Source organism: Lontra canadensis, unplaced genomic scaffold (genome assembly GCF_010015895.1).
Source record: "Lontra canadensis isolate GAN:19392208 unplaced genomic scaffold, GSC_riverotter_1.0 scaffold4, whole genome shotgun sequence".
Classification (NCBI taxonomy): domain Eukaryota; kingdom Metazoa; phylum Chordata; class Mammalia; order Carnivora; family Mustelidae; genus Lontra; species Lontra canadensis.
The window spans coordinates 36,067,697-36,082,216 of NW_022630998.1; the positions used below are offsets into that span (position 1 = coordinate 36,067,697).

The following is a 14,520-nucleotide window of genomic DNA, read 5'->3' on the forward strand; positions in this document are numbered from 1 at the left end:
CAAACAAGCAAACAGCAGTGCATGCTTCCATGCAGCAAAGGCTAAGAAGAAAGACTTTTTTCAGAACAGACAGCAGATTAAGTTATTTCAAAGTTTCTGGACCTGCCATTGTCGTACTCTGCTCCCATGTGCAACTGATTGGCCATTGTAAAGTTAACACTGAAATTTGAAAATTTTTCTCTCTCAATCTTTTCAATGGGCAACACGTTCGACTGCAGATGTTTGATGACGTCAGGGAACCACACAGATAATCCATAGTACCTGCAAAGACAAAGACACAGGAGTTTGTATGGGTGCCCGCATGCCCGTGGCAATGACCGACCCCTGCCAAGTGATAATTTCAGAGAGGCAGGGGTTCCTGGAGAAGCACCTGTGATTCTGATCCGCTCCCTGCTACAGAAGGAATCATGGAGCAGCCATCTTCCCAAAACGCATCAGCCCGCAAAAATCATGCCAGAGAGCCAGCCTGGGAAGCCCCATGGATAGGAGGAGTTCTGCCCTCTGTTTTTGGACAGGGACCTGCATCCTATACCAACACAGGGCTTCCTGACCCTGATGCTCTTCTCATCACCCTAGGCCTCACTGAGGAACCCCATCTCCTAATCTGGTGGTACAAAATCCTGGGGTCCCCAAACTCTGAGTACCATTAAAGAATGACCTCTTTACTCATGGGGACTATTTCTGGGTTCCTACACTACTGTGATACAGTAGCAGAGCTCAAGGGCAGAGACCCATTTCTCAAGGGGTTCAAGGCTGGGAGAAGGGTCATTCGGGTTATTATCTGAAAATCCAGATTATTTCCACTTGCTGCTATACTCTCTTAGGTATGATTCCAGCAGGGAACAGCTCAGGCACTCTGTGCTCTTTAGTACAGCAGCCACTAACCACATATGGCTACTGTGCAGTTGATAAGTGGCTAGTGCAATTGCTGGGTCATAGGGCAGCTTTTTTTTTTTAACGTCTTGAGGAAGCTCCGTACTATTTTCCAGAGTGGTTACACCAGCTTGCCTTCCCACCAACAGTGCAGGAGGGTCCCTTTTCTGTGTGTCCTCCCCAACATCTGTTGTTTCTTATGCTGATTTTAGCCATTCTGACAGATGTGAGGTGATATCTCATTGTAGTCTTGATCTGTATGTCCCTTATCAGCTGTGACAGTATATTTCATATGTCTGTTGGCTATCCCTAGGCCTTCTTTGCAAAAATGCCTATGATCCAACAATTGGGGTAAAATATTCATTTAAAGGATACATGCACCCTGAACATCCATTACCCTGCTCTCAACTCATATACTCAGGACAAAAATCTTTGAAAATGGCAACAATGAGGGAAACAAGTTGGCCTGGAGCATACATCATCATGACATGGAGGAGTTTCACCTAATTTTTCATTTATTCAGTGAACGTTTCCTGAATATCCACCAAATATAGGCACTCTTTAACATTTTAGGGACATTACAAGGAATCTGTAAAGCTTACAATGTGGTCAGCAATAAATAACAAAATATCAGCAAACCAGATGTTACCATGTAAATCTCCACATCAAGAGGAGAACTTTTGACTACTTACCTTTGTGCCCAGCTGGGTGTTTAGTACATAGTAGGTACTTTTCAGCTTTGTCTACCTTCATTGATTAATGTGTCTCCTAGAACTTGAGTGGGAGTTACTTTACATAATCTGAAGCATCCCTCTTAATTTGGAAATAAGGAAATAAAACTTGGTATAGTATCTCCAAGTCACAGAGCAGAGGAAGGTGTTGGGTCTTCTGATCCACACTTTCCCTGTCTCTCCCATTGCTACTCCTCATGGCACTATGAAAGACTGACCGTCTTTGATCACTCGCCTGTTTGCATTAGGGAGGTTTGCAGATAGAACCTGCAGCATTGATGCTGGGCTCTAATAGGGCATTAAGAGCCAACAGACCTGAAAGTATAGGGTATTATCTAACTGTCTCTTTTAAACAGTAAATTGTGCAAAATAGAGTTGGATACAATATTCTAAAGCTATTAGCTAATAAAATTCTGATATTTTCTTTCTATCTCTTTTCTTAGTACACATAAATGGAGACTTCATTCATTAATTACTTATTGAGCACTTACTATGTTCCAGGGGCATACAGGAGTGAACAAGACAGTTTAAAATCCCTGTCCTCACGGAGCTTCCACAGAGGGGAAGACAGAGCTTTACTCTGTATAGAATAAAGAACTTTTCTGTATATTTGAAGACAGAAGGTGCTCTGGGGGAATAATAAGGCTGAGAAGGGGGCAGGGAGTGCTGAGGGACTGCCATTAAGTAAATGCTTAAGGAAGATGAGCCTGGGAAGGTGACATCTGAGCCAAGTCTCAAAAGAGTTGAGGAAATGAGCTGGGCAATGTCTGGGCAGCAGTGCTAAGGCAGTTCCCTGAGATGGGAACGTTCTGGCATGTTCACGGAAAAGCAAGAAGGTTGCTGTGGCTGTGGCGAGCAAAGGAGAGGAGGGTGGAGAAGCCAAGGGGAGCAAATCACCCATGGTCTCGTGAGACTTTCCAAGGACTATTGGTTTTGCCACCCAGCATTATGACAAAATAAAGTAAGTCATTTATAAAAACTGTCAGGGCCAGCAAACCTAAACTGAAAAAAAAAAAAAAATCCTTCCTAACATATTAACAGCATCAAAGAGTTTAAGAAAGGAGAGCCATGGGACTGGGAGTTACCATGTGGAAATACAAAGATTTCACTCACCAAGAACTGAAATATTACTTACCCAAAGGACAGGGTGAACCAAACTATTGTAAGCTTTATTGTATTTTCCCTGACAGGGTAGTTGAAACATCTCATGAAAGTCAACCAGATCTGTAAAATATTAAACAGTTAGTTTTCTTATGCGGTTATGCAGTGAACCCACTCCCCAAATGCCTTCACCAGTTATTAAAACACTGACTTTTCTTTGAGCCAGATTCATTGGAACTTCCAGTGTCAAGGCTGGAGGCTCTAGGAAACCAAATCCTGCAAGTTTCACTTTTTTAGCTTCCAGGAAGCCAATGGACAAAGTAACTTAAAACTTCTGTGTGTCTCAGCCTTGCCAAGACTCCTTGCCTAGCACTTCCCTTCCCAAAGATGGAATGTCTTTGGAATGAATGTCTTGGCTAGCCCACTTGTCCCGGGGATGGGGGGGTGGGGGTGGGTGGGAGAGGAGTCCTTTCACCTGGTCCCAGTGCAGGAAAATGAGGTGTCCTGGACAGCAGGGGGCACAGGCTCACTCATGGAATGGTCATAATCCACCCTGCTTCTGACCAACCTTAAAGCCACCATGTTAGCCAGCACACGCTGGCGAGGGTTGGGGGTGTCTGTTACTTACTCCATAGAGTTCCGTGCGGATCCGGACAAAACACCTTCTGTACCATGTCCCTGTGTCACTCTCAATTTCAATCAGCTCATCTATTTGTTTGGGGGTTTTGATTCTGTGGACCTGTAGAGAGCAACACAGTGCCAATTGCTGAGTTCTCTTCTCTGAAGGCCTATCATTTGTTTTGAAAGGAGCAAAGCCCAACTTCCAAAAAAGCAAGCAGGTATCTGATAATCATTCCGTTCTTACATTAGACCATGAGCATAGAAATATATGGATCCCAACACCACTTGGAAGAACTGCATGAAGAATGAATGGGAAGGAATACTATAGAGAAAGGGGGAAGAACAAGTAGAGATAGAGTAATATAAAACCAAAATGCCCTTCTTTGCAGCATAACCATAAAGGCAAACATTTCACAGATAAAACATTCAGAGAGATTAGCTTCTGGAATAAGAATTATTTTGCTTGGACTGAAGTGATTGTACATACTTTACTTCGGAGCCCATGGATTTGTTGAATTTGGTCCCTCAACATAGTTCTTAAAGCTTCCTCATTCAACTTGTGTTCTTACAAGTTATCTTTGTATTTTATGACCCTTTCTTCCTTTTCCTGTAACCTAACCCACAGCGGCTGGTCAGCAAATAGCCACGGGCAAGCACGGTGCAAAGTCCAGAGAATGGGCCCTGACTGGAAGCATTAACATGGGTTCTGCAGTGACAGAGGGGAAATAAATGATGGGAGATCACTGGGAAGGGCTGCATTTAGGACTTAAATTAGCCTCTTCTGCTTGGGAAAAGAAGCCAGACATGGGAAAGGCAATGCTTTCAACAAAGAGAATGAAGCCTGAAAAGAGAAAAAAAAGAAAAAAAAAAAAAAAAAAAAAGAAAAAAAAAAAAAAACAAACAAGGAAAAAAAAAGGTTCCTTTTGTGGACCTGTCCCATCTTACCCTGTTAGTCAACATTCATTCAACTTTTAGAGAGAACACAGACAATTGCACAAATGTTACCCCTGCCAGGGGTCACTTTTAAACACCTTTTTTTTCTGGAGATTCTGTCCATATCCAAAGCAGGACTTCTACTGTGAGAATCCAGGTACACTGTCTTTTGACAGTGGTGATTTGGGAACCCTCAGCATCTTCCAAATTATATGAGGTAAGCAGTAGCCTCTTCCTGCTATGCCAACAAAGAGGTCTGTATTTAATGAAAATAATGTCTGAGTTAAATGTGGGATTCCAAATAGAGTCAGCTCAAAATAATCCATGGAGGCATTACTTTGTGATACTCTAGATTGTTTAAATCAAAGAGGTGTTCTTATCTCTCAACATACTATTTGTGGGAGGCTTCTTCTTCCCTCCTCACCAATGTTTGTTCATTCATTCATGGGAATTCCCTGGGTACCAGGTTCAGCACTAGACTATGGAGTTCCAAAAACAAATTACCATACAAAGGAAAAAAACCTCTAATGGAGATCAATATTTATTAGATGAAAAAGATGTATTTTACTGAACACCCAAGTTGAATTGGGAATGAGAGAAATCTTCATGGACTTATGGAGAAGTATGTCATTTGCCATGTATGTGAATCACTTGGAGGCCATTCCAAGCATGGGAGATACCATGTGCAAACATCCCGAGTTGTGAGAGAAAACAAGGTACTGGACAACTACAAAGAGTTTTAGATTCCTGAAGAACAGTCCAAGGGCAGAGGGCAGTGAGTAATGAGGGCTGAAAGAAATCAGTGGCAGTAGGGTCAAAAGTAAGGAACAAAAAGGAATGATATTTAGGATGGAAATATTAGGACAGAGTGAGTCCTTGACTATTATGGGGATAAAGGGAAACAAGAAACAGGGTAGTTTTAAGGGTTTTCCAGTTTCATGGTCCTGGTGGTATCTTCTGATAGAATTCAGTAAAAGGAAGAAGCTTGAAGTCTCTTAAGATGCGAAGTCAGACTTAGAAATTCAGATTTGAAAGGACATAGAAGGATGTCCATAATGTCCTTCAACATGTGTATTTGGAGCTCAGGAGAACTGCCCATTAGGAGATGGAGAGCTGGAATCAGCTAAGGAAAGAATATTAGGTTAAAAGAGAAATTAGGTAAAAAGAGTGTCCTGGAAAACAATATTTAAGGTAGGGGCATAAGAAGAAGAGCTTGAAAAGAAGGTTTTGGAGGAATGCATGCAGATTTGCTGTATTGTGGGCATAACAGGAAAAAGGACAAAGCTGTCATGTTGGAATGATGTAATGACTTTGAAAGTCACGTAATAAATGACTCTGAGATTACCCATTCTTTTGAAGTATTCCCTCATATTCTCACATAATGTAGTAACAACATGGATGACCATTTGTGAATTTGGTAACTCAAACCTTCCACAAGAAAAAGCAGGTAAGTAGCACAGTGAGGCCCTGGAGAGATTCACCTCAGAAGATCACCTTGGTAAAGCGTTTTTCCTCATGTGGCTAAGAAGGGTTAAGTGACATGGAGTCTCTAAATGATGCCTCAAGATTCCTCCAGCCTTCTGATTGTTTCATTAAAAAAAAATCCCTCCTCTGTTGTGCATCTGCTTAAAAGAAGGGTTTATTCAGACATTTCCAGGTCCTCAATAGAAGACATCCATTACTGACCTCCATTTCTCCATAACATTGCATTAGAAAAGAAATACGCTAAACGAAGAATGTGTGGTAATGTAGATAAAGGCCAAACTTAAGTATATATTTACAATATGAAAAATTTGTTTCCTAAGTAAAAAAGAAACAAATAAGGTGTCAACAGACTGCTTAATAAGGAACTATTTCATATGTTTTAACACCTATATTTGGTGTTATTTATAAGACACTGAAGATCTTATTTATGTCTCCCTTATGTCTTACTGTATGTCTGCCTAAACCTATTTGAGACAAAACATCATTAGTCTAATCGCATGACTGCCTATATAAAAAAATTTAAACCACTGTTCCTTCCAAAAAATTCCATCCATCCAATTTTCGTTAATTTAGACTGGCTTTCCCCACTGAGAGTAGACTTGGTAACTACAAGATGTAAGAACATTCCATCTTTTGGAACAGCAAGCACAGAGCCAGTGAGCACAGAGCCAGTGAGAGCAATACGTCTAAGTGAAGTGGAAATATGAGGAACCAAAAGATAAGCGTAGCTGGTGTAGAGAGAAAAATTTACAATCTGTCCTTTTCAGAAAATGTTTCCTTGCACCTGGCATAGATGATTTGCTGAGAAGCAGGTACTTACCGAGAATACTTTCTCAGGTTGACCCCGTGCTCTCATGTTTGTGTCATGAATTAACTTCAGGATCATCCACGCTTCATCATGTTTTCCAACCTAAGAAATGTAAACAGACACTGAAGGGCTAGAAGGTAAAACACTTATTCTCCCCGATTTTCCAATAACCATCTTGTGTTGTAAAAGCAAGCTGGGTGTAATTGCACAAATGGGTTATCCCACTGGACAGCCTCAAGTATGTGAGCAGTTCAAGGGATGTGACTAGAACTATTTCTAGTGACTAGAACTATCTTTGGCTGTGAAAAGTTCACGTATAAAAAAGCAAGACAAAGTCTCTTCATTGAGGGAAAAGTTACTTGCTTGAGAAGGAAATTAGTGCTTTCTGGCCATGAGGCAGCTTTTTCACACACTGGTCTTTTAAAACATGTCTCCATTATATGTAAACAATGAGTCTTGGAACACTACATCAAAAACTAATGATGTATTGTATGGTGACTAACATAACACAATAAAAAAATAATAATGAAAAAAGTAAAATAAAACATGTCTCAGTGAAACCAATCCCTCTATGGTCCCATGGCAGCAAGGGAAAACGTCCACACACTTTCCTAGAATTAACAAGGAACTTGTTCCAATGTGTGTGGCTCCCTTAACTCTTCATAGTAATACACATTACCTCCAGTAAGAACCGTGGGCTTTCAGGCATGAATGTGAGGGCCACCACCGAGGAGACACAGGGGAGCGCGCAGACTATCACGAACACACGCCAACTGTGGAACTGGTAAGCTGACCCCATGCTGAAGCTCCATCCTAGAAAAGCAAGAATGGAAGCGTGAAGGAGAGCGCCTCTCAGATGGCCTGCTGGGAAAGCGAGGACCCTTCCCCTAATCACTGTGGGTGTCTCCACAGCAAATGTATTGTTAAGTCTTGAGCCGATCTGGGCATTAGCCACAGTGACCAACTCAACTTTACAAACACCAATAGCAGTGGTGAGAGAAAGAAACCAAAGGGGTCAGGGCTTAAGTATGGGGTACACGTGTGTTTCTGTACAACCGAATTCCAAAGGCCATGATAAATTAATTTGGAATACTTTTTCCAACAGACCCCTGTGCTGGAGCATGTTCTGTTTGCTCCTCCTGGTCACTGCCCTCCTCCCTCCCCACCACTGCAGGCCGGGAAATGGACTGCTATGGGGCCATCAACTGGCTCCCTTGTGCATTGGCTTCCACTGGGTCTGGGAGGGTAGAAGCAGCATTCAGGGTATTTCCTTCCCTTGCTTCCCTTCTCCCTTCCCTTGGCTGGGGGATATTTGGCATTGGGTATGCCCATCCCCTGGGACCTTCTCCTACAGCCACAGCTCTTGTCAGCTTTCAGCAATCCCTCTGCCCTGGTGCCCTCTGATGCACAGGTAGGTACAAGATACTCTCCTGCAGCTAGCTCCTAGGTGCTTTATTATTCCCTCTGGGTTTCTTTTCACTGTTTCCAAGTGACTCTTCAGTGATCCCTTATGAGGGTGTCCTTGGTTTCCTGCCAGCACCCTGACCAGTACTGATTGTTTTGTTTTGTTTAAAGACTTTATCCGACAAAGAAAGAGACAGCAAAAGAGGGAACACAAGCAGAGGGAGTGGGAGAGGGAGAAGCAGGCTTCCCGCTGAGCAGGGAGCCCAATGCAAGGCTCCATCCCAGGACCCTGGGATCATGACCTGAGCAGAAGGCAGCTGCTTAACAACTGAGCTACCCAGGCATCCCTGAGCAGTACAGTTGTGAAGAAATGGCAGGTGTGGTATCTCTCCATATGCACATGTCCTAAAATAGATTAAGATAATTTATCGTTTCTAAATAGTGTTTTTACTCTAATAAAAAACAAGCATAATGGGATGCAAACAGAAATCTCTTTAAGAACTAAAAGGAAAATCTGCTGAGAATAACCAGGAATCCCACTGCCATAGTCCCCTAGTTATAGCTAAGTGTAAGAAGTAAATAAAAGCTGAAATGAAATAACAAGTAAAAAAGAACTTTAATAAAATTTAAATAACAGTAGGTAAAAAAAAAAGAACTAAAAGGAAGCTGATATTTGCATGAATATAAAATGGATGATGGCTAAATTCAAACACAATTCTAAATGAGAAATAATGAGGGATATAAAATCTAATTGAAAACAGAAAGGAAATGTATAGAGATATAGATGAATTACATGAGGCAACACTTCAGTTTTTGGCAATACTTGGCATATAGACGGCGTTCTGTGACCAAAAGTCAGGTATTTTATACCCCATCCCCAGGAGAGCAGTGTACTTATTCATTATTTACCCAGAAGCCAAGTGCGATTCTGAGGCTGATGTAACTTTCTCAGGGCCACCAAGCCACAGCATCTTCTCTACCAGGATCTGAGGCAGAGTCATATACCACACCCCAGCCTCGTGTCCACGTACACTTGCTCATAAACACAGAATTTGTTGACAAATGACATAAATGTCAATGACACACTACATCAATCCTAGATTAATAAACATTTTCTGGGAATTTAATACATGAGGGTTATGTGAATTGGTAAATTAACCACATCATGAACTTTAAAAGGGGATGTCTCCTCACAGGGTTTTATGGAGCAGGAGTTCCAAAGTCCAAATCTCCAAAACACAGAAAAAAAAATTGATGGAACAGAGAAAACATGCCTTGTTCACTTCACATTTGATCAGAAAGTCTGTTTCAAAGAATATCTTTTTTTAAAAGATTTTATTTATTTGACAGAGAAAAAATGCAAGCAGGGAGAGAGGGAGAAGCAGGCTTCCCGCCGAGCAGGGAGCCCGATGTAGGGCTCCATCCCAGAACCCTGGGATCATGACCTGAGCCAAAGGCAGATGCTTAACCGACTGAGCCATCCAGGCGCCCAAGAATATCTTTTTAAAAAGCTCTAGGTCCTATTATTTGACATGCTGGATAAAAAAGAAAAGTTTTGGGTGGTGGAATGAAGCAAATGCAAAGCTAAGCACAGGATGACATCACACCAGTGGATGGAGCTGAAAGCTTCTGGCGCTAGAATAGGGCTCCCTCCCTGCTCAAAGACGACCGCATGCCCAGACCTGGGACTTTGTTACCCTATATGGCAAAGGGACCTTGCAGGGGGCATTCAGTTAAGGATCTTGAGGTAGACTGATTATGCCACAGAGCGGAGCCGACCTACAGAAGCAGAAGAGCCTTTTTGTAAGAGAAAGGGAGAGGAGGAGATGTGGCGAGGGAAGTCAGGGGTCAGCTCAGAGAGAGATCTGAGGGTGCTGCAGTGCGGGCTATGAAGAAGTTGCCAGAGTCACAGGCAAGCAAGGTAGGAGGCTTGCAGAAGCTGGAAAAGGTGAGGGCTGTCTTCTCTGCTCCCGCCCCTACAAGCCCCACCAACTCACTTAGACTTCCAACCTCCAGAATTTTAGGATAACAACCTTACGTGGTGGTCTAAAACCAGTCAGTTTGTAGTGATTTCTTACATCAGCATTAAGAAAGCCACACAGCTCTGCTGCTTCAACGGTTGAAAGCAATTAAATTGGAGATTTTCAGCTCTATGAAACCTCCGGCTCCTGGTTTTTGCCTGGACTTCTCCGCAGGCCTCGCCTAGGACTTCCTTCTCCTTTCTGATAGCTGGTCTTAGAAATACTGCCCTTCACTCTCACTATTCCTGAACATCACATCAGTGGGGGAGGAGACTGAGTGCAATGTGATTCTATTTGAGCAGTTTTCAGGCCACGGAGGACACTGAACTACAAACAGAATCCAATCCCGGAGGAGAGCTAGCAGGTCAGAGTCGCCAACTCAAAATGCATTTTCTTCAGGGGTATCATCTTCTGTCCAGCAGCTTAAGTTTAGCCTGATCATGGCGGCTCACACCCTTCTGTATTTCATCAGCCGTGAAGTGGTCTCAGGCCCCTGCTTGGTGTGTGCGTGTGCACACGCACTGTGTTCTTGATTTATATAAAGGGGGTGGGGTCCACTCTTCTCTCTCCGTTTTTTGCAGTATGTGCTTCCCCAGGCTCCAAAATTCTGTTGTACCCCTTTTTTGTCTCTCTTCAAATCCCTAGCAGTCTGTTCTATTTCTTGCACTTGACCCCCACCCTACTGTTTTGAGAACACAAACACAGAGAGAAGGGCACACCTCTCATCTTCTCAAAGCTCCTGAATCTCCCATCCACCTGCAGCTGTCTGCACCCTCCCTCTTCCCTCAGGATCATTGGCAGTTGGCCTGTTGTAACCAGTCCAAAGCCAATCTGTCTCGTGACTCCTCCTTCTCTCTCTCAAGGACAGAACTATAATCTCCTGTCCCTCCTCTCTGGCCCTCTTCATGGTGTTCTCTCATCTTACTCGATGGGTCATTCCATCAGCACACCCATCTCCACCATCTAAGAAAAAACCCTACCTTGACCCCCACAGGACTCTCCAGTTGCACTGATACTCCTCTGTCCTCATTCTCAAAAGAATGGTCTAGAGCAACTGTCTCCACTTTCTCACCGTAAATGGGCTTCTGCCCCTAAAACCACAGAAGCTGTGCCAGTCAAGGTCATCTGTCTTGCCAAATCTAAGAGGCACTTCTCTGTCCTCGTCTTATTCGAGCTGTCTAAATCATTCCATATAGTTGGTCATTTTCTTCTCTTTGAAGAACTTTTCCCCTTGTCTTCCTCATCACTACATGTGCTAGTTTCTTTCTCAGCTCACTGGCTTTCCTTCAGTTTCTTCATGTGATTCTTTCTCTCACTAGCTCTCCCAAGTCAGTGTATCCTAAATATTGATTGTCAGTCCTGTTCTCTGGATTCAGGTGCTCTCTAGGCAGACTCCTGTATTTCCATGACTTTAAGCAACAACTATAGGCCAGGATCTTTGAAACATAGCCTCTTCTCTTTCTAGAGCTCCAGAAACCCATCTCCACCTGCCTATTCACATCTTCACAGAGGTATCTAATGGGCATCTCGGAGTTACTGTGTCCAAAATGGAACTTCTGATTTCTCGCTCTGCTACCAAAGAAAACTCTCACATTTCCTTCAATGTTCCTGTTTTGGCAAATGACACACTGCCAGCCACTCAGATATTCATGCCAAAAACCAAGACCTTATCCCTCGATTCCTCTTTTCCCCTCACCACACTCAAGGTCCAATCTCTCTGCAAGCTCCTTCTTTCCAACAGAACTCAAAGCCACCTACTTCTCCTCATCTCCCTGGCACCGCCAAACCCCTTGTCGACAGCATTGTACCCCTGACCTACAGCAGAAGCTTCACTCTCCTTTCCCTGGCCCCCCACCCCAGTTTACCACAGGCCACTCCCCCAACAGCAGCCAGACGTACCCTTTTAAAACATTAGTAAGAGGGGGTGCCTGACTGGCTCAGTCAGTAAAGCACGCGATTTATAATCTCAGGGTCATGAGTTCAAGCCCCACATTGGGTGTAGAGATTACTTCAACAAAATTGAGGGGTACCTGCCTGGCCTAGTTGGAAGAGCACATGACTCTTGATCTTGCGGTTGTGAGTTTGAGCCCCACATTGGGTGTAAAGATCACTAAAAAGAAATAAACTAAACTAAAATGTCAACAAGAGCACTTCATTCTGCTGCTTAAAAGCATTCAATGACTCCCCAGATGTTTGGACGGACTCCAAATGCCTTACCATGGTCTATGGAGCCAACAGAAACAGATCCCTAGCTATTTACCTGAACTCATCTTCTGCTGCTCCCCTTGCCCTCTTGCTCAGGCCCTACCTACCGGCTCACAGTTCTTTGAACATTCAAAGCTTAATTTCATCTTAGGGTCATTTGTTCTATTTTAGTTGTCCTTTCTATGAGGTTTGAAAGTGAGAGTGTCTTTCAGGCCATCTCATCCTTATTGTAGTTCCCTTAGAGTCTTTGCATTTGCTATTTTCTCTCCCAGGACTGCTCCGTATATGTTGATATTTGCATATGTTTTGTATATGTTGATACCTCCTTCCCACCTTCCTGTAGGTTTAAGGTTATCTCTTCAGAGAGGCCAAACCCTCAATCCCACTCTCTGTCACCAAGGCCTATCTTATTGTTTCCACAGCATTTACGGCTATCCAAACCCATCAACTGCATTGATTTGATGACATGTTTTCTCTCTGTCCCTCTCCCCACCAGAAGAGTAGGAACTCTGTTTTTGTTACTCACCAATATAGTCTCAGTGACTATAGCAAGTGCCATATAGTCCTCTGGGAGTATATGAACATGTGCTAGATCACTGAGGCTGGAAGCCTAGTTTTCTTCTGATTTTTTTTTTTTAAGATTTTATTTATTTATTTGACAGACAGAGATCACAAGTAGGCAGAGAAGCAGGCAGAGAGAGAGGAGGAAGCAGGCTCCCCGCTGAGCAGAGAGCCCAATGCGGGGCTCGATCCCAGGACCCTGGGATCATGACCCGAGCCGAAAGCAGAGGCTTTAACCCACTGAGCTACCCTGGCGCCCCTCTTCTGATGTTTTTTACATTCACACTTAACAGCAAAACAACCTCGACTTACTTTACCAAATTAAATTAGTAATTCGTATAACATAAAATTTATTACCTTTTCAGGTATCCAGTTCTATGAGTTGGAGAAATGCACAGTCATGTGGACGCCATCATTATCAAGAGGCAGATCAGGTCCATCAGCCCAAAACATTCCTTCCCGCTGACCTTTATCCATCAACCTTTCCTCCCTTCCTAACCACCGATAACCACTGGTCTTTTCTCTGTCCCTATAGTTTTGTCTTTTCCAGAATGTCATCTAAGTGGAATCCTAATCTGGCTTGATAGACTTAGATGAATGTATCCACGCAGACTGCTCCACTTATCAATAGTTTGTTTCTTTTCACGGCCGAGTACAACTGGCTTGTGTGGCTAGGTCCTAGTTTGTTCACCTACTCACCAGATGAAGGACAGTGGATTGTTTTCAGTGTTAGGGGATTATAAATAAAGCAGCTGTCAACATTTCAGTCAGATATTTTTATGTCCCAAAGTTTTCCTTTTATCTTGGATAAACACCAAGGAGTAGGCTACTTGAGTCATAGGATAAGTTTATGTTTAGTTTTATAAGAAATTGCCAAACTATTTTCCACAATGGCTGTATGTTTTTACATTCCCCTCAGTAGTGTGAGAGACTTTTAGCTCCTTCAGACCCTTCCTACCACTGTTTTGGCAGTTTAAGGTTTTGTTTTGTTTTGTTTTTCCCCGGCCATTCAAATAGGTATGTAATGGTATTTTATCATGGTTCTAATTTGCATTTCCCTACTGCCTAGTGATCATCTTAATTTACTTTGCTTATTCATTCATATTTTCATTGAGTACCTATATATGCTAGTCACAATGCTCTACAATGTGGAGGTCAATAAGACTTCTTTTCCGTCCTCGAGGATTTCTAGTCTAGGAGAAGAGGTAAATTAGTTAACAGATATAACAAACAGTCCCACACGTGCTGGAACAGCTTATGAAGAAAGTGTGGTGGGGTACAGAAGAGACAGAGGTATCTATCCCAAAGAGTATTTTCTCCAGAACCCTAGCGAAATTTCTTTTCTGATTTGGGTCCTGAACGAAGAGTGAATTCTTAAGTTCCTAACACTCAAGTTAGAGCTACAATTCAAATCAATATTTAAGAAGTCGATGAGAGTAGCCATGACAGGTTGTGCCATACCTGGTCCCTAACCTTTTCCTTCTAACCCTCTGACCTGGAGAAAGGGAGGACAGCCCTTGAGTGGGAGGAGGGAGTCCTAGAAAGGGAGACCAATGCTACTCCCCATTTAGGACATGGCTCCTGAGAAAGGGGGTCAAAGACTGATGGATGATCTTCTATGGCCCAGATGAGGGACAGACTCAGTGACAGTCCTGAGAAATGGCCCTGCAGATGTTCTTATAAACTAAATACCATTATCTGGATCTAAAAATGAACAAAAGAATGAAGTGGCCACCATAACTGTTCAGCCATGAATTCCTGGGACCCCTCCCCATTT

General features: G+C 43.0%; 1 protein-coding gene across 2 annotated transcripts in view; it reads right to left on the bottom strand.

Annotated features, from left to right (window-relative positions):
* SV2C (synaptic vesicle glycoprotein 2C) overlaps positions 1-14,520 on the bottom strand; it is a 210,029-nt gene that overhangs the window by 27,356 nt on the left and 168,153 nt on the right. For both annotated transcript variants that reach the window (XM_032848182.1, XM_032848172.1), the window contains 5 exons: positions 7,232-7,365; positions 6,565-6,654; positions 3,334-3,444; positions 2,740-2,828; positions 103-261 (listed from right to left, as the gene is read on the bottom strand). In XM_032848182.1, the coding sequence (XP_032704073.1) occupies positions 103-261; positions 2,740-2,828; positions 3,334-3,444; positions 6,565-6,654; positions 7,232-7,365 (583 nt within the window). The remainder of the gene's footprint in view (positions 1-102; positions 262-2,739; positions 2,829-3,333; positions 3,445-6,564; positions 6,655-7,231; positions 7,366-14,520) is intronic.